This window comes from Crocodylus siamensis, chromosome 10, assembly GCF_052110815.1.
Source record: "Crocodylus siamensis isolate JL-2025a chromosome 10, ASM5211081v1, whole genome shotgun sequence".
Classification (NCBI taxonomy): Eukaryota; Metazoa; Chordata; order Crocodylia; family Crocodylidae; genus Crocodylus; species Crocodylus siamensis.
In genome coordinates, this window is record NC_143404.1 from 42,357,018 (window position 1) to 42,377,705 (window position 20,688).

General features: G+C 44.0%; 1 protein-coding gene across 11 annotated transcripts in view; it reads left to right on the plus strand.

Annotated features, from left to right (window-relative positions):
* Positions 1-19,040, plus strand: part of PHF20 (PHD finger protein 20) — a 210,843-nt gene extending 191,803 nt beyond the window's left edge. For all 11 annotated transcript variants that reach the window (XM_090064537.1, XM_090064533.1, XM_090064535.1 and 8 more), the window contains 2 exons: positions 318-501; positions 15,484-19,040. In XM_090064537.1, coding sequence (XP_089920663.1) covers positions 318-501; positions 15,484-15,626 — 327 coding nt within the window. In that variant the 3' untranslated portion in view covers positions 15,627-19,040. The remainder of the gene's footprint in view (positions 1-317; positions 502-15,483) is intronic.
* The last annotated feature ends 1,648 nt before the right edge of the window (positions 19,041-20,688 follow it).

Here is a 20,688-nt window from a genome sequence, read left to right on the forward strand (position 1 = left end):
ACTTGCAGAGTGATTATATTTTACACACGTGTATGTATACACACACACACACACACACACACACACACACACACACACACACTTCCACTTACTATGCATACATATGTGTTTTATGTATTTTGTGTATATGTAATATCTGACAGCCAGTTAGAGTTCAAGGATTATTGTGAAACAATTTACAAATGCAGAAACAGTCAAGAGTGCAGGGAACAACATAACAGAAACATTGTACAGTTAGTTTCAGTAACTATAAGGATCATGTAGTTTGAATAGTTCCATTTCACTACAGCGAATACTAATTTACTTACCTTTGGTAGGTTAGAGAATGTGTTTCTAAGAAAGTCTCTTCGGATGAAGCTATTGAAAGAAAACTGCTGGAAAAAGACAAGGAAGGAATTGTAAGCTCACATCTACAGTGGCAGCTTAATCTTTTAGCCCACATTGAATCTCTACAAGATGAAGTTACACACAGGATGGATTTCATCGAGAAAGAACTGGATGGTAGATAATGTGTCTTTTTATTTTTTTATTAGACTTGCTGTTTTAGTAACGAGATGAGAATTCTTCTTTCTCTGTTTTAGGAGTGACTGTGCGTTGAGTGTGATCATTGGACAGTGAATTATATTACATTACTTGATGATAGTTTAATTTGTTATAGAAAATGTTGCAATTAGCTTATGCAGTTTAAATATCGATTCAAAGAAATATTTGTATTTAGAGTTGAATACTTGTCAGTTTTATACTGTGCTGCTTAAATTCTTTGGATGAGTGTTTTACAAGAAATACAAGTACTCCTTACATTTTAGAAATGAAAAAATGGAGAGTATGGATACTGTATGCTTGGAGCTCTTTCGAAAGGGTAACATTTCAGCTGTTATGCTCTAATAATTAATATAGACAGTTTGGAAGATATAAAAATATAGTAAAACTGTTCCAGTTTTAACACTGCCTCACCAGTGTTAAAACTGGTTTAAATGTACATATGTGCATATGCTGAAAAATAGAGGTTATATAATTTGACAAAGGTTACACAGTGAATGAGTTGAGCTTAGAATAAAATCAGGATTTTATGACTTCCAGTTCATTCCTTCCTTTTTCTTGTCCTTGTAACAATGTATTTAGCAGAATTTTCAGATTTTTGTTTGGAATTTGATGGGCCACACTGAGTACTTCTGCTATGGTTTTTCACATCAGTGACCAGTAGCACTCTGGCTCGGATAACATAACCAAGTTGCCTTCATGAGGTATACTTGACATTTGGGCTTAACATAATAGCATGTTAATTTCTGTTATAAAGGTGTAGGTTGTGGCTCTATAATTAAGGCTGATTTGAAATTTTTACTTAAAATAGGGATAGAAACTAATCTGCATGAAGAATACCATGCCCTTTCCCAAATATAGTCTACATTAGGTGTACAACCCTTTCTAAAACGAACAGTCTCAAATTTTGCCACAGTTGATGTTGGTGTGCCCATCCTCAGCTAGGGAGTTAGTGAGAAGAAGAGATCTCAAACATCCCATTCTTCCGCAATTCCCCTGCATCTTCAGAGAACTGTTGAGTGGAAATTGCAGAGCCTTTTTGGTATTCAATCTCCAGGCTTCTGTTCTGTGCTTCCTACAATTGACCATCAGGAAAAACAATTGGTTTCATGTGCACTGTGTTCTCAGCAGGAGAATACATGCTGGCAATCATTCAGTGAGATCTGTGCTGAGTTGAGACCATTGCTCCAGAGGCAACATGGGTGTATGTGCCCATTAGCATGGAAAAGCAAGTGGCAGTTACTGTCTGGAAGCTGGCAACCTCCAATAGCTTCTGGTTTGTTGTTAGTCAGTTCAGCTTGGACTAGTCCATTACTGAATTAGCTGTCAGGAATGTGTGTCATGCCATCCAAAACATACTGGCACCAAGTTTCCCCAGACTTTCTAATGATAGATTCATAGATGCTAGGGTCAGAAGGGACCTTAACAGGTCATCGAGTCTGACCCCCTGCCTAGGCAGGAAAGAGTGCTGGGGTTAGATGCCCATCACCCTTCTCCTAAAGACCTCCAAGGGCAGGCAGAGCACCACCTCAGAAGCCCATTCCAAATTTTGGCCACCCTTACTGTGAAGAATAAAAAATTCACTTTACTCACCCCTACTTGACCCAGGCAGGAGTTGAACTCAGATCTCCTACATGGTAAGCAGAAACTCTACCACACAGCCACCAGTATGAAGAATTTCAGCTATTTTAACCCCTTGCTGAAGGCAGGGTCATTTTTATCTAAAGCCATCCTAGACAATTGTTTGTCTAGTCTATGCTTAACATTTTACAAACAACCCCCTACCAACAGCTACCGGGCACAGTGCACAAAAATATCCAGAATGCCCTAACTTGCTACAGGTAAAGCAGGGAGATCAGGGCACTATCAATGTAGAAGAGATGCAAAGAAGAGGACTATGGCCCCTGCTTCAGGGGATGGCAAAAGGCCCTTTAGGCCATGCCAATCTGGCTGTGGAGAAAAATTCCTTCCTGATACCAAATGAGATTGGTTTCTGTTTTCAAAAAGAACTGGAGGTGAACCTGGGAACTACAGACCAGTGAGTCTCACTTTAATCCTTGGCAAGTTGATAGAATATATAATAAAGAATAACTTCAGCAATGATGTGGACAAATATGATGTGCTGAGGAGGAGTTGCCATGATTTTTGTACAAGGAAGTCCTGCTTTAGCAATGTGCAAGAGTTCTTTGGGGTGTGAACAGGCACAGAGGTGGTGCTTTTGACAGAGTCCCTCACCAAAAAACAGTTGTCATGGGATTGGAAGGAAGGGTTTTTGTTTGTTGATTGAAAGCTGGAAAGCAAAGGGTAGGGCTAAATGATCACTTTTCAGGGTAGAGGAAGATCAGCCATGGTGTCCTGCAAAGATGTGTGCTGTGTCTGGTTTTGTTCAGCCTCTGTGCCAATGGAAATGGAGTGCACAGTGAAATCTCCAAGTTTATAGATGATACCAAATTATTCTGGGTAATCAAATCCCAAGCTTCTACAGAGGAGCTCCAGAAAGATTTTATAAAGCTGAAAGTCACTGGGCAAAATTGTGACAGATGAACTTCTATGTCAACAAATGCAAGGTATTACACATAATACCTAAATTAGATGTACGCAGTGCTGAATTCTGAATTCTCGTACAACTCAGGAAAAAGGCTTTGGAGTCATTGTAGATAATTCTCTAAAAAAAATCAACTAATTTTGTAGCAGTGTCCAAAAAAGCCAGTCAAATATTGGGCACCATTTAGAAGGGAACTGAAAACAAAATGGAAAACATCATCATGCCACTGTGTGAATCCAGGGTGCACCCATGTCTTGAATACTGTGCAGATCTAGTCTTGGCATCTCAAAAAGTATGTAGTAGAATTAGAAAACGTGGGCAGTGAAAATGATCAGAGGTATGGAGCAGCTGCTGTACTAGGAGAGAGTTGAAAGACTAGGATTCTTTGGAAAGGAGAAAGGTAAAAGAAAGTATGTTAAGAAGCCTATCAGGTTTTGAAGGTGTGGATAAAATGAGTAGAAAACTGTTATCCTCCAAGTCCCAGAACACTAGAACTTAGGGGGGCATCTACTGAACAGCCGGAGATGTATCTATGGCAGTGTACCTTTGGGTGCCTGCCACTTTAAGGGCAGAGTCAGACAGCTAGCAGGTGCCTGATGGTAACAGCCATTTTGAGAACAAGGGATATGAAGGCTGCAGTTTGCTGCTGCCAGCCTAGGTGGAAACATCACTTGACTGAGCTGCAGCAGGAACATCAGAAGGTAAGAGCGGGAGGCTCTTGGTCCTGGACATGGTGTAAAACTGCACCCTGCTGGGGATGGGTGGCCTGGTGGGGCTCCTGGTGGCATGGGAGTCCCCAGGGAATGCCAGGCCAGTTACAACCCTGGTGAAAGGTGAGTCAGGGTGCCTTAATCCCTAGCCCCTGTGATTCAGTGGGTATGAGGGCCAGGCACGGCTACAGCCACCTGAGTCCTCAGAGGAGGGAGACCCTAGAGGCCCTTGGTCAAGGATAATTGTGTGGCCCTGGAGAGAGAGAGGGCATTTGTGAAGGCCCTGAGAAGGCAGGGATGTAGATGGCCCTGCACAGAGTAGGGTTGAATGGGGGTAGGTCTGAAGGGCTGTGCATGAGAGGGGCTGAGTAGGGCTGAACAGGGAGTAGGCCTGAAGGGCACTCCTGGGGGTGCATTGAGTAGGGCTGAACTGGAAGTAAGTCTGAAGGGCAGTGCAACAGCCAGCCCTGTGAGTAGTTGATTGTGAGGAGAATGAGAAGACCCCAGGGTAGGGCATGGTGTAGAGGCTCCAAAGTGGGCATAGTAAGAACTACACGTGTGGGGAAGAGGCCAAGGTATGTTCATGGATGCCTGAGGCTGTAGTTTGGGCCAGAGGCTGAGTAGGGGGGCCCAGCCAGAGAGTGAAGGGTGAGTCCTGACCCCGGTAAGTCTTCCGCTGCAAGGAGGCCGAGTGTGGGTTGAAAGAAAGACCTAGATGTTGAACACAATGACCTGCTGCTCCAGGGAGGGAGGGAAAGTCCCTGTGAGACCCAGGAACACTAGTCATGGTGTGAGGGGACATTGTGTGTGTGTCTGTGCACACACGCGTCATCTGCAAGGCTTGGGATGCAGCACAGGGGTGGTTGGAGCAGCATACATAGGCCCAGGAGAACAGGGCTGCCAAAGGGCAGCCTCCCACCTAATTAAGACACCGATTATTAAACAAGGCATGGCAGGAGACAGAGGTGGGCAGTTAGCCCAACTTCTGACTGGCCTCTGTTACAGTATCCTCTGACATCCCTAAACCCCAATGGTAGTGCATGCCAGGGGGGTATGATGGGAGGGATAGATCAGTCTAGATACACTCTGTTCATATGCTCTCCATCTAAAACGTCTACTGTTTGCCACTGTCAAAAACAGGGTACTAGGCTAGATGAACCATTGGTCTGACCCAGTATGACATTTCTTATATTCTCATATCTATCCTTGAGTAGAGGTGTTTTGGCTGCTGCTAATACCTGATGCCTGCAGCTGATACCTGACTGTACAGGATATAAAAGTTTCCCTCAGTTTATACAAGTTCTGTATGTGCAAATTTGCTCTTATGCAATGACCCTTTTTATACCAAAAGGTAGTATATATGAAGTAAATTCACTCTGGTGTGGTGGAAGCCTGCAGTCAGCTGCTTTGTGCAGTGCATTGTGGGAGTGACATGCACCAAAATATAGTCTCCTGCGTGGATCTGTGCTCCTCTCTCATTGTCTGCAACATGTGTTTCTGTAGTTGCTATCCCTGTTATGGTGACATTCACCACCACCCTGTTTTTGTGTGTACTGTCTGCTGTTGGTGAGTACCAAAATTGCCTTGTAAAAGTGGTAGAATTGGGTCTGGGGGTGAATCCAGCCGAGGTCTTGGAATGTATCTATATTTGTTACATTGTAAACTGGGTTCCCTTTATGCGAATTCGAGTTATGCACTGTTTTCCAGGAGCGCACATACAGCATAAAGCAAGGGAAACCTGTATTCCGGGGGAAATGTTTCCTAAACATGGTTGGGACTGCTCCTCCCCTGTGGTGTCTTCTTACAAGGGTTAAAAGGCCTCAGCAGTGTGTACAAGGAGGTCCCCTTTCAAGGCCATTATCCATCCATAGCCATTGCCATGTGTACCTCCTTACTGGAACAGGAATCAGAACTCATGGCAAAATTGATGTCTTTTACTAAACCAACTAGATATTTATTAAAAAAAAAAAATCTTTATTTGCAAGCTTTCAGACACACTTACCCTTCTAGAGGCATAGAAGATGCAAAGATTGTAAAATTTCTCCTAGGTGGAAATGAAAATTCATATTTCACAGGAGAGCTGAAGGTGTTGTTAAAGCTCCTGGTTGGAATAGTTTATTTTGTGCAAATTAGGCTTAGATAAATTTGGAACAGTGTTTTTACCTCAAAGTTGTCTGTCTGGTGGCAAGCAGGATGTACAGTTTTTTCCTTCTGGTTATGATGTTTCATATTTCACAGGAGAGTGGGGAGATGGAATGGAATGCTCTCTTGGGTGGGAATTTCTTTTGTGTCGAGGTGCATCTGAGTTCTGTGAAAATACAAATTTAGCTTTAACAACAGGCAGGAGCCAGGGTGTCAGCTTTCAGGTTTCCAGGTGGTAAGTTTTGCTTCCTCCTTGTAAAATTATGAAGATTTCATTTTAAAAAATTACTAAAATTTGATATCTCCCATGTTTCAGGTATACAAGTTGTAGCCATATTGGTCTACAGGCAGAGCGAATCAACTCGTGGCAGAGGTGATATTTTTTATTAGACCAACAGGAGTGGACAACACTCACAGAAGGCCTCCAGCAACAGAGCATAGATTTCATAGACATTAGGGTTAGAAAGGACCTCGTAAGATCATTGAGTCCAGCCCCCTGCCCAAGGGGCAGGAAGTCAGTTAGGGTCAAAGGATCCCAGCAAGATAAGCATCCAGATGTTTCTTAAGAGTGTCCAGAGTAGGTACTTGCACCACCTCTGGGGGAGTCTATTCCAGGTTTTGGGGGTCAGACAGTAAATAAGTTTTTTTCTTGCGTCCAGCCTAAAACGGTGTTGCAGGAGTTTGTAATGATTGGACCTTGTCATTCCTTGGGGTGCTCTGATGAACAGGTGTTCCCCCAGATCCTGATGCACACCCCTTATGTACTTATAGGCTGCCACCAAGTCACCCCTCAGCCTGCACTTTTCCAGGCTGAAGTGTCCCATAGCTTGCAGCCTCTTTTCGTAAGACCTGTTCTGTTGCCCTCTGATCATATGTGTGGCTCTCTTCTGAACTCTTTCAAGCTTTTTCACATCCTTCCTAAAATGTGGAACTCAGAATTGGATGCAGTACTCCAGCTACAGCCTCACCAGGGCCAAGTACAGTGGGAGGATGGCGTTGTGGGTCTTGCTCAAGATGCACTGGTAGATGCAAGCTAGAGTTTTATTTGCTTTGCCAGCTGCAGTATTGCATTGGTGGCTTATGTTCATCTTGTGGTCAGTCATGACCCTCCAAGTCTCTTTCAGTCATGATGCTAGTGACTATAGCACTGCCAAGCCTATAAGTGCGATGCAGGTATTTTTTCCTGAGGTGGAGCACCTTGCATTCCTCCGTATTGAATGCCATTGGGTGTTTATCTGCCCACCTTGCAAGCCTATCGAGGTCGGCTTGGATCACCAGCCTATCCTCAGTGTGGACACTCTTCCCTAAAGTGTGGTGTCATCAGCAAACTTAGCCAGTCCACTTCTAACACCAGTGTCCAGATCATTTATGAAGACATTAAAGAGTACAGGTCTGAGAATGGACCCTTGTGGGGAAAACACTAATCACTGAATGCCATGTTGATTTGGTTCTGTCAACTACCACTCTCTGGGTCTGACCTCAGAGCCAGTTCCCCAGCCATTGGACTGTGGAATAGTCAAGGCTCCAATTGCCGAATTTGTCCATGAGAACATCAGGGGACACCAGGTCAAAGGCTTTTTTAAAGTCCAAATATATGATATCAACCTCTTCCCTTTTGTCCAGGTGATATATCACCTAGTCATAGAAGGAAATGAGTTTGGTCAGGCAAGACCTACCCACAACAAGCCTGTGCTGGCTAGCCTTCAGAATGTTGGCTTCTATTAGCCTGTCAAGAATGGTTTCTTTGATAATTTTTTTCCAGAATCTTCCCAGGGATTGAGGTCAAACTGATTGGCCTGTAGTTTCCTGGGTCTTCTTTCCTCCCTTTCTTGAAGTTGGACATCACATTGGCCCTCTTCCAATCTTCAGGTACTTTGCTCGAGCACCATGAGTTCTTGACTATCCTTGCCAGTGGCCGTGCTATGATGCCTGTCAATTCTTTTGCACTCTTGGGTGCAATCTGTCCGCACCAGCTGATTTGTGGGGGTCCAGCCTCTCACAATGCTCCCTCACGAGATCCATGCCAATAGTGGGCCATATATTCACCCTCATCATGGTCATCCCACATCATGTTAGGCAGGGTGGTCCCTTTGGGTTGGTGAAAAACTGATGCAAAGTAATCATTAAGCAGATTGGCTTTTTCCTGGGTGTCAGTAGTTAGCTGCCCCAGCTGGTTTAGCAGGGGTCCAGTGTTGCCCTTTTTTTCTTTTGACTCCCCACATATCTGAAGAAGGACTTTTTATTGTCCTTGATTCGTGTAGCCAGTTGGAGTTAAGTTGCAGCCTTGGCTTTCCTAGTTCATTCCCTGAACATGTGGACAAGTGCAGAATACTCCCTAGTGGTGTTTCCTGTCTTTCGTCCTTTATAAGCCTCTCTTTTTAGACATAGGAGGTCCATGAGTTCCTTGCTGAGCCAAGGGGGTTGTTGAGCTCTTTTACCACCTTTCCTATGGGTTGGAATGGACTCCCTTTATGCTTCTAGGCTCGCTTCCTTAAGGAGCATCCACTTATCATGAACTCCCCTCCCTGTGAAATCATGGCCTCTCAGGGCCTCAAGAATAAGCCTCTTGAGCTTATGAAAGTCAGCTTTCCTAAAGTCGAGGATTACTGTGTTGCTGGCTGACTTGCCAGCTTTGTGATGGATAATGAAAGTGATCAACTTGTGGTCACTGTCACCCAGCTTCCCTTTGATCCTTAGGCTCATCCCCTTTGGCTACTACCAGGTCCACAAGTGCCTTACCTCTTGTCAGCCCATAAACTTCTTGGGAAAGGTAGAGCTCATCCATGCATATAAGGAAGCTTTGAGATCTGATCAGATTTGGCTGAGCGCTCATCTCATGAGATGTCAGGGTAGTTGAAGTCTCCCATGACAACCATGGACCGAGAGCATGCAGCCTCAGTCAATTCCCTGGCAAATTCATGGCCAAACTCTTGTTCCTGATTTGGACGTCTATAGTATACTCCTATCATTATATCCCCTTTTCACCACATTCCCCTCTATTCTAACTCAAAGGGTCTTCAGTCATTCTCCTTGGGTGCCAATCTCAGCTTGTAGAGATGTGTAGCTCTCCTTCCCATAGAGAGCCACACCCCCGCCCCTCTTTTCAACACAATCTCTCCTGTACAGGGTACAGCCATTTATACCCATAGTTCAGTTATAAGAGGAGTTCCACGAGGTCTCCGTTATCCTTATAAGATCATAATCATTTTTGTTAAGCAGAAGGACGAGTTCCTCCTCTTTATTCCCCAAACTCCTAGCATTAGTGTACAGCTAAGTAAGTAAGCCATTGGAGGCCCTAGGCTTCCTTGTACTCATGGAGAGGGCTCTGTTCCTGGGCTGGGGTAAGAGTGGGTTCCCTTGAGCATCCTAACCTGCTGATTTTGTGGTTGATGCTCGGTGAGTTCACGCTGCTGGTTTTCCACCCATCCCCCAGTGAGCTGAGTTTAAAGCCTGGTCAAGCAGGTCAGCCATTCTGGCTGAGAAGAGCTTCTTCCCCAGTGGAGTGAGGTGGAGGCTGTCTTTTCCCAAAGACCACTGCCTCTCTCCCAAGAGCGGACTGTGGTCATAGAAGCTGAAGCCTTCACTTTGGCACCAGCACTGCAGTTTTCTGTTCAGTGCCTCAATTCGTCTCTCCCTCAGCCCATGACCTGTAACCGGAAGGATTGAGGAAAAAAGCATCTGGATGTTAGAGGAGGTGTTTCTCTGTGTTGACTTGTTGGAGCTCAGGATGGTATAGAAAGCTTTTAGGGCTGTTCTTTGCTACATCTGTGGGATCACATGCAGATCATGGTGGACAACACCAAGACTTAGGTTCTATATCAACAAGCAGTGAGGAACAAAGTGACTAATTGGTGTTGAAGCACACCCTTTAGGAATCACTGGTGTATGCAGCCAGGTACTCAAAGCAGAAAACAGTTACTAATAATGCAAGTTCTTGAAGATGTATTGTCCACATGCACATTTGCATCCTGCTTTCCTTTCTCTCTTCCTTGGAGTAAAAAATAAAATGGGACTCTGCCACTGAAAGGAAATGGAGGTGGAGGAGGGTGTGCCCTTTAAACACATGGCCCAGCAAGACGGTACTAGAATCCACACTAGATGCTGCTAAGGCAGGAACTCTGTCAAAGCTCAGGGGCATGAGACATTTATGTGGACATTACATCTCAGAGGACTTTGATTACTGTTAACTTCACTTAATTGATGGTTCTTTCTTGTCTACCTCAGTGTTTCCACTCACTCAGCTCTTGTCCCAAGCTGTGCTTTTGGGACCACAACAGCAACTTTAGGAGCAGCATGGCCTGCAAGCATTGACCCTGCAAGACAAGGAAATCAATAAGGCATCTCTGTTCAATGTCTGACTTGATATATCAAAAAAATCTTCCTTTAATTTTTTGTGTGCTATCACAGGTGATCCATCTTATTTGGGCCAGGCTCTTGCATTGGTAACTTTATATACCCTGAACCTCAGCAATTGAAATTTATATGTGGTTGTCACCCCTAAGTACTGGAGATGTCCTTTGTGCCTTTGGCCCAATTTTTTTGGAGGAAGGATGGGGAGGACTGGCTATCTTAACTTCCAACTCCAGCATTCTTTTGAATTTTGCAGGCTCCTCACATCCTTGAGGACATGACTCTCTTACATGGATAAGTAGTAAAGCAGAGGCCACTCATCCGTGAAGCAGATGATAACCCTTTAGACTGTACTTGAGAAAGCAGTCCTGTTAGAGCAGCGTTTCTCAACCTGTGGGTCATGACTCAAAAGTGGGTTGCAAGAATATGTGAAAGGGTTGCGAACAAACTTTAAAAACAGATTTTCTTTTAAAGGAGAAAAACATCGGAAACTGTGGCATTTCCCTTGCAGGCTGGCAGAGTTCCAGCCTGCAAGGGGCTGCTTGGGGCCCCCATGCCTTACATACATCTCCCTTGCCCCACACACTGGAGGTCTGGGGGCAGGAGTCGGGGGCACTGGATTGGGACTGGCCATTGATGTTTACAAATGGCTCTTGGTACAAAAAAGGTTGAGAACCACTGTGTTAGAGGATCTTGATCAGTAGACAGCAGAATGTGAATTACAAAAGAAGTGAAAAGGCAGGGCTGCCCTTCCAAGTGGGATCTGTGCTGCATGAATGCTTTTTGTGGAAGTACGAGTGCCTCACTCCTAAAGCCTGGATATAAATAAGGCAGTTGATAGATTCTTTCATAGAATGAGCCAGCATTTTAGTAAGTGAATAGGGATGGGTATTGCTTCCTTGCTTCCTTCACGTGTGCCTAGGTTGAAGGGGAATTCTCACCGAGCTGTTTACCACCTACCATTTTCTGAAGCCTACTTGGCTATAGCCTGTGTTGATGCACAAGACCACTGTCTGTTGGTTTGCTGGGACATTTACAAATCTCAATGCTGTTAGAAATGTCCTCCATTTAAATTCATTGTTTGCATTTCCTCGGAGGGATGGTATGTGGTATTGCTGGAAGAGATGTTAGATAACCTTTTGAGCACAAAACACCCCTCCTTAGGTATGGGAAAGAAGCAAATACAGTTTAAGCTAAAAAACAGATAGGAAAATTATTTTTGTTTAACCCCATCATATTAAATAAAAGTGGTTACTTTAGGAAGGGAAGTGGGAAGTAAGGCTCAGGAGCAAATTGACTTTAACAGAAATAGTTACAGACCAGTTGAAAGAGTGGTACTAGATCATGTGAAAGAGCAAAACCATTCAAATGGTAAAGGGTTTGAAAAAATAGGTTAGTAGAGGGGGTGTAAATTTAAATGAGCCATAAAATCATTCGTCTGTAAGTCTGCAACTGTCAGCATCTAATACAATTATGAATTGTTCCCAGGCCCATCTTTTGAAAGTATTGCATATGTTTCCCTTGAGGATAGGGACTGAGAGAGTGATTGTTCTGCATAAAGGATTTTCCCATCAGTGATTGGGTATTTTGGGGTATTTTGATTTGGGTGTTTGTTTTGGACTACAGTTGTTGTTCAGTTACACTTATGTAGTATCCATGAAACTATTTGGTGCATTGGAAGAGGTGTATTGTATCATACTTTGTCTTTAAAATGTTTGGGAACCATGGATTCCAATGGTTCTGTCGTGAAAGGTGTTACTTGCAGTGTTGATTAAGATGTGTTGGCAAGGTTTGCATTTTTTATTCAATCAGGGTCTTGTTCCACTTGACATTTGTTAGTGTGAGAATTTGCTTTTGATGATGAGTTTGGCAAAATTAGAAGTGGCTTGAAGGCAGTGGGATGGTGTTGAGGAATATTCCGTTCAAAGTGAGATTGTCTTCAAGTATAGTCTGATAACCTTTCACAGAGGTTTCAGCAGGGGATAGTATGTGACAGCCAGAAGTGTGCAGTCACTAGGGGTTTTATTTTTGTATTGCAGGTGGCTTTTCAGGGGTATTTGGGTGGCTCATTTAAAGGTAATGTTGTTTTACTAGTAGTATCTTTGTTGAGTAGAGGCAGTATCAAATGAACTTGATACTCCTAAAATCCGTAACTGCGCATTACACCCAGGGAACTCTGTGCTGCAGCTGGTGTACTACAGTATACCACAATAAGGTATAATGGATCTGCCAGAGTTTTCTTGTTTGTGTACCTGGGTGCATGTAAAAAGTTCCAGGGTTGGGAAAATGGGAGCTTAGTGTTCTCCCACCAGAGAGTTGAGTACAGAGAGTTTAGAGCAGGGGTGGGCAAAATACAGCCATTCTATCCGGCCCATGGGGCCCCTAAAAATGTAGAAAATTAATATTTATCTCCCCTTGGTTCCTGTCAAAAATTACAGGAACCAAGGGCAGTAGGACCCAGGGGAAGCCTGGCAGGCTCCCACAACAGCAGGGCCCACCCAGCCCTGCCCCCACCAGCGGGAAGCCCCAGCCCGGAGCTTCTGGTGTGGGAGCATGTGGCTGACCTGGCAACGCAGGAACCTCAGGTAAGGGGGAGGGGGGGAGAAGTGCAAGGGGGGACTCTGAGCAGGGGAGGAAAAGCTGAGTGCGGGGGGAGGGAGGGGGAAGCGGCCCACCCCCCACCCTGTGCCCAGCGCCCTGCACTGCAGCTGCTCACAGCCTGCCTGTGCCTGCTCCAGACAGCCTCGCACGGGCTGTGAGCACCTGCAGCAGGGAGCGCTGTCCATGGGGCAGAGGAGGGGCTGCTTTTCCCTGCCATGCTCAGCTTTTTCCCAGGCTCCTTCCCGGTGTGGAGGAAAGTGGCCCCTTGCCCGCCCCATGGCTGGCACTCCCTACTGCAGGTGCTCGCAGCCCCCACAGGGCTATCCGGAACAGGCATAGGCAGCCCCATGCAGGCTGCAAGCAACTGCAGCGTGGGGTGCTGGCCACAGACAGGGGAGGGGCTGCTTTTCCCACCCATCCCTGCGCTCAGCACCACCTTGTAACCCGGCCCTGCGCCAGCTCCAGGCTCGCCTGTCGGGGCTGCATGTGGCGACAGCAGCTGCAGCCCCACCGCTTGCCGCACCGGGCAGTGTTTGCCACCGCCGCCTGTGGGTTGCCCAGCACGCAAGCTCCAGGGTGGGTTACAAGCCGGTGCTGAGCATGGGGAAAAGTGGCCTCTTGATCGCCCCATGGCCAGCGCCCTGTGCTGTAGCTGTTTGCAGCCTGCGTGAGGCTGCCTGTGCCTGCTCCAGACAGCCCCACGTGGGCTGCAAGCACCTGCAGCAGGAAGCGCCAGCCCCAGGGTGGGCGAGGTGCCACTTTTCCCCGCGCTCAGCACCAGCTTTTTCCCTGCTGGTGAGCAGGGGGTCGGGTCTGTGTGCTACCCCCTGCCTGTACCATGGGGCTTGGGGGTACTGGGTGTGAGTGGGTGGGGAGCCGGCAGGAGCACGGGGCCCACACCAGTGTCCTGGGGCCAGTGCCGGTGGGCCCCACAGCAGGGTGGCAGGAGCACAGGGTCCCAGCCAGCAAGGGCACTACGAAGCCGGGCTAGCTCCCCCCTCTCCCTGCTGGTGCAGCCCAGCCTGGCTCCACAAACCCCTGCCAGCCTGCACCCTGCTTTGTGCCTCACCGGTGCTGGCCCTGGGACATTGGTCCCAAGGCATTGGGACATTGGTTCCAAGGTGGTGACCAGGGGTGGGGCACCTGTCAAGGAATGGAGCTACCTGTGCGGCCCTTGACAGCCTGCCAAAACTGGGTAAGTGGCCCTCTGCCCAAAATAATTGCCTGCCCCTGGTTTAGAGCATATAGAGCACAGTAGTGGATCAGCCTGTTAAGGTTTTAAGCTTGATGATGGATTTCTTTAAAATGATTAAAATGTCACAAAGTAACATTCTTGTTGGGTTTCTTTGTTGTTATATAATATTTTAACCATATTTAAAGAAAACGCAAAACACAGACTTATATTGAGTGGGAGTTTGTTTGCAAGTACAAGTCTAATCTAGGGCCAAGTGCATTGGAGGGATATTGTATTTATTCTAGAAGCAACTGTAAATCTATGAAGTTCAGAAGTAGGTTTAAATTTAAAGAAGTCCAAGCCTGTATTTATTAATGGCCAGTTATTTGTCCCTGTGTCAATATTGTCCATTGTTTAAATAGCTCTTCCTCTGCCCAGGTGGTTACCATGTCTCTGATACAGTCCTAAACAACAATCATATTCCTTCTCAGCCTTTGTTTTGCTAAGCTAAACAATCCGATTTTAGTCACTTCTCATACGATGTAAGCTTTCTATTCCCCTGATCATTCCTGGTAGTCATTCCCTGCACCTGTTCCAGTTTTGAATTCAGTATTTCTTGAATGTGACTAGAATTGTATGCAGTATTCCAAGTGAGATGTGCTTAGTGGTTTATGCAGTGTTGTTTAATGTTTCTTCTCTGCTGGAAACACTTCATCTATATATCCTAGGTCAGATCATATACCAAGTGCCTCTAATTTCCAACTAATGAAGTCCCAGATTATAGGTTAAAGTCTTGTAACAGCAAGTACGTGACCTTATATAGTACTGACCTTATCCCATTTCAGTCCTCATGATCATTCAGTTCTTTTTGTATGACGTTACAATCTTTTTCTGCATTGATTATTCCAACTAACTTGGTATCACTGGCAAATGTTATTCATAGAACCTTTTATGTCAGTGTTGTTAATGAACATATTGTATCTACTAGTCCCAAGACAGATTCCACCAGTACCCACCCTTCAGCTCAGTAAGTCCCCTCTAACTCTACCGGTTGTCAGATTTATTACTAGGCTGATGCTCTATATCCATGGTGATCCTCAGGTTAGTGTAATGTCAGGATGGTTTACACTCTGAACAGGGGCATGCACTATAATTCTTTCAGAGGTGAAGGGATTGATTTGGTACATGAGAATCCTATATCTAACCAGTTGCTTTTTGTGATATCCCACATAGATTTTAATATGGAGTTTTCTTTTCTGATTTCTTAAGTATTGTGTATGTTAAAAGTACTGTATTTATCTTTCAAAAATATATTGATTCCAAGAATAGTTCTTGTTGTGACTTGATGTATATTATGCACTCAAATTGAAATAGTGAATAGTACTAACACCTTCTGGGGGGGGGGTTGTTTGTTTTTGCAGTTTTGGAAAGTTGGTTGGATTACACAGGAGAGCTGGAACCACCAGAACCACTAGCTAGACTTCCACAACTAAAACATTGTATAAAACAGCTTCTTATGGACCTAGGTAAGGTGCAGCAGATTGCACTGTGTTCCTCAACGTGAGACAAGAAAGATCTTGGAAATTGCTATTGAATATGAACACGGAACATACAAACATGAACAGTGCTATTTATTTAAATGAAATAAGCATGCTGATTGCATGTGATGCAGATTTCAGGGATTTGTGAAGAAGTTTTACTGTTCAGAACACAGTAACAAACTAGGTTTTACTTACCTTTTGATTGTTTGGGTTTATTAGTTAACAACATGGAAGGGGATTTACCCTTGTTTTCAGATGTTAGGAACAGGCTGATAGATTATAGTAGTAGATTTTTTTCACTCTTTATAGAAAGTGTGTTGAATGATACTATAAACTTTTTTGCATAATTAAATGGATTTAAAATTGTGCCACTAAAGAACAGAGTTCTAAGAGCCAAAAATGTTTAGTTGACACAGGTTATAAATTATGTTCTATAGAGTTTATTTAAGTGACTTGTATAGTGATTGCTCATGCTTTATTCCTACTGGTTTATGCATAGCACAGTATTTAATCAATAGGAGGTGTTACACCAATTTTCAGGCATAATAAGTATGAATGTCCAACTCTTATAAGCTGTTTCATGAAGGTTTGCAAGTAATCCTGGCCTAAAGCCCGACTTCTGTTATTTTAAATAGATGTACTAGAAGATTGGAGTTGGGTTGCACTTACTTTCATAGCAAATGATTGCTTTCCATGTTTACCATGGTAGTATCCCATGACTTTATGGTACTAGGGAGACCCATTTATGGTAGTGCTTTTGTGTTTCTGAATCCTTAAATATGGCCAGACTGTGCCTCCTGAACTAGTGCTAACAGGATACTCTTGGGGGCAACCTATGCTCTCTAAAAGAGGGGAGATGCACTCAAAGTTCCAATCTTCAGTAAGGTCTGAATAGATGTTATGTCTGTTTTTTACCAACTTGTTAATAATTGTCATTCCAGTTTTATTTTGAACTGTAGACTTTTTTTTCAGTATTTTAAATATGCTCATTGTAAAGACTCACTATGAATGTGTAGTTTTGGGAACTGGTTTATTTTATATTTATGCAAATAAAACCTCAATCTATGCATGAGGTACTGTCTCACAGACAGTGAGTTGGTATTATGTTAAAGAGTGTATGTTTTTGAAGTCCCTTTTTATACCTTAAGAAGTTTTAATTTTCTGGTTTGTATTGTTTTGACATCAAGATGGAAATGCTGCTTAAGTTGAGGATATGCTATACAATACTTTTTGAAATGTTGATATATTGTACGTATTTGAGATGTTAAAAGCCTTTTAACTACAGAGTATAGCTCCATAAATAATGACTCTTATTTTATGTTTTCCCCCACACCCTCTCCCCCCTCCCAAATGTTGTTGCGTATAACTTCACAATGGAAAATGATAATCTGTTTTGGTATTGAGAGAGGGTATCCTAAAAAAGGATTTTTCTGTTATCTTGATTTTGCCTACAGTTTTGTTTATGGTAGTTCCACCAAAGGTTAAAATAGAAGCACAGTTGTAATTGGAAAGCCCATAAGTGTACACATTTTAATTATGGACTTGTATATCTGTAATGTGCATATGCTGTAGAAAATAAAGATTTACTATGTAAACTTGAAATAGCCAATATTATCATAGGAGCAACAGTATCTACAGTGAACATTGTTACCAGTTTGTTTCCTTTCAGAAATGGAATAAGATACTCAAGGTAGTAACTAAAGCTTCTTGGCCAGCACTCATTTCAGGGAATAGTTTGTCTCGGGGGGGGGGGGGGGCGGTGTCTACACAAGACATTTACTGCACAGTTGACTAATTAACTGTGCAGTAAACGTCTCATTGTCTACATGTATTCCCCTATTAGGGCAAACAAAAGTAATAAACTCCACAGCAGGGTAGTACTTGTAAAATACAAGTACTACCCTGATGCAGAGTCTTTTCATGCACAGCAGCACATGTGTAAATGCTGCCCCAGCTGGCTGGGGCACAGGGTGCTTCAGCGTATGGCTAACCAGCAGGCAGCCCCAACACTGAAGTGCCCTTGTGCCTCAGCCAGCAGCTCTCCAGCATGTGGAGCCTGGTGAGAGCAGCTCTGGCTAGCAAGGAACCTGGGGAATCAGCCTGCCAGCCTAGGGCTGCTCTGACTGTGCTCCATGTGCTGTGGAGGGGCTGGCTGAAGCACCCTTGTGCCTCACCCAGCCCTGCCGCAGCACATGAAGCCCAGCTGAAACAGCCCTGAGCTGGCAGACTGACTCACTGGATCCCTTGCCAGCCTGGGCTGCACCAGCCAAGGTTCACATGCTGCACACAAGTAAACTCTGGAGAAATATGTTCTGAAATGTTTTGCTTCCAGGTGTACATTCAAACGGTACGCCCAGGAGCAAAAAGCTCCAGAGCAATAAGGTCCGGAGTTTATTCACGTGCATTTATCGCACGTGTAGATGCGCCCAGTTGTTGGCACTAATTGTTATATAATTAAATTTGATAAATGAACAGCAGAACAATACATTTATTTTGCTGTAACATGATCGGAATAAAACTTTATTTAAATATAAATTAATTCTGAAGGGAAAAACAAATGCTTAAGATATGTGTAATTTTTCTAGGTGATGTGAAATATGATAATACATTTGTGTCGCTCTACAATAAGCAGCACAACCAGATGATAAAAATTTTATCGGAACAAGGAGTTTAAGCAATAGCTTCAACGGGATTTTTGTTGTTGTTTCGTTACTGAGTTTTACTAGTAAAATTAATTTGTTTGAAATTTATAAAATGAACTCTCAGACTAGGAAATCATTAGGTACAAATACCACCTGTTAATAAATCAACATTCTTAAAGGTAAAGGGAGTAAAATAAATAATCTCCTGAGTTGGCTTTCATTTCAAATAGAGCGTTTTCCTTCCAAATAACTGGTGTTGGTACATTCATTCTTATTTTTGCCAGTAAATTTTTGCTCAGGGCAATATTTAAGAGTAGCAGAAAATGAAAATTCCATTGGGTGAATTGAGTAGCAAGTATTGAAGTTTTTGTTTTCTGTTAGCAGATCATTTATGCAGTTGGAAGCCCCTTTATAGTAAAGTCTAAAAACATTTATTTAAAATAAATTGGTGCTTGTCCCATTCAGAAAAGTTTCTGCATTGTGCTCTGCCTTGATTGTTTTATCCGTCATTTTGCAGGTTTTCCACATTAAGCTGTAGTTTGGACCAACACTACTTTGGTCTGGCAAGTCACTTTTTTGTTTCTTTTTGAATCACTGGTAAGCAAAGATAACATGGAGCCTTGATAAAATGAGCAAACATTGCACTGTGGATGCATAAGTATATTTGTCTTTGTTTATGCACTATTAGAACCGAGGGCGCTGTATATAGAATTTTGCTTTGGAGCAATATTTGCAAAACTTGAAAAATTCTGTATCTTGGTGTTTGAAATAAATAAATAGGTTTTTGTTGGATAAGTCTTATTAAAGTCTATTTGTTTGAATGTAATGGATATTCAAGGTAGTAACACATTTAAAAGGTCATTTTTAGTATTTTTCTGCATCCACTGTTAACGTTGAGATTGGTAGGGTATCAAGAATAATAAATATTAACTGACATACTCTCTAGAGTGATCAATTTCTGCAGGCTCTCATCAAATATGATATATATAAAAATCCCCAATAAATAAACTAATCTTTACTCTGCAAAGTAATGCTTAAAACAGAACATAAAATGTTTTCAAGGCATAATAGATTAGGAATTTGATAGCCCTTGTGCAGATAATGGTGTTAGGGTTTGAGGGTAGTTGCCCAGCCCACTCAGAATCTTATGAAAGATCCACGTAAGAGGAAGTACCTTCTAGTCAAAATTTTTAAGTAACAACTTTGCTATTGCTAACCATCTAGTAACAGCATCTGGAAATGAATACATATGAACTCTCTAGCTTTGGACAACAGTGAGGGCTTTCCCAGAACAGTGCCTGAGATGACGTACAAAATACAGTGAAATAAATAAGCAATGGAGGTGAAAAACTCTTCCTTACTGGGGCTCATTTATACGTTGTTCTCAGGTGGAAAAATATTTTAACTTAGAATCATCAGGTACTTCTTTTACATTTGCTCCAAGGGTGGGGGGAAGCACTTTAAGTAGAACTGCTCAGAGCCGCTCTAATTAAAGTGCCACCGCGTCTCCTGTATCAGCGTCCACACTTAAAGTGGCAGCAGGGGCACTTGAGCTAAAGCTCGTTTGTGAGCTTTAGTTCAAGCTCCCCACTGCCATTTTTAAGCACAGGGATGCAGAAAAATGAGATGCAGGAGGCTGCTGGAGTGCGACAATTGCCATGTTCCACCAGACTCAATTCACCTGTAACCAGGGAGCCAGTGAACAGGGACTGCAAACAGGGGAAGCAGTTTGCAGGCCAGTTCCTAAGCCAGTTTGTGGGTAGTAGCATAGCTTATTACCATACAATGGTGGGGATGCGTCACACCCCACAGCTTCTTACCTTAGCCCCAGCTGGTGCTCCCTCCCTTTGTACCACTGAGGCCTCCACCCAGATGGAGCCCCTGGCACCAGGCTGTAGGGGCTGCCTGACACAGTTGCCAGCAACTGGGAATGGGAGCAAGGTCACCCCCACCTGTCGTATATGTTCCTTAGTGAGGTCTCTGGAGTCCCAGGCCCAGGTGATCAGACTTCATGCCATCAGGGCCCACAAGCAGGAGATTAATGACTACTACAGTCAAGCTCTTCTAAATGAAGAAGAGAAAAAGATGGAGGAGAAGGTGGCCAGCAAGAAGGCTGGCCAAAAAGACCCATCTGGAGCTACCTAGAAGACAGTCGTCTGAGGCTCTAGGACATGCAGGTCCAGGGCTGCCACTCCCCTGGCATTGCACAACTGGTATGCTCCCCTCACCATGCATGAGGTGACACCAGAGGAGGAGGTGGGTAGTCAGCGAAATGCCGCCCCCAAGAGGAGATGTTGCGGGGGGAGGGACTCCCTCTTGCGGGACACTGAGGGACCCATCTGCTGTTCAGAGCCCCTAGCCCATGACATCTGCTGCCTCCCTGGGGCCTGCATCCAAGATGTTGCAGAGAAAATCCCTAGGCTCGTCTGGCCCTCCGACCACT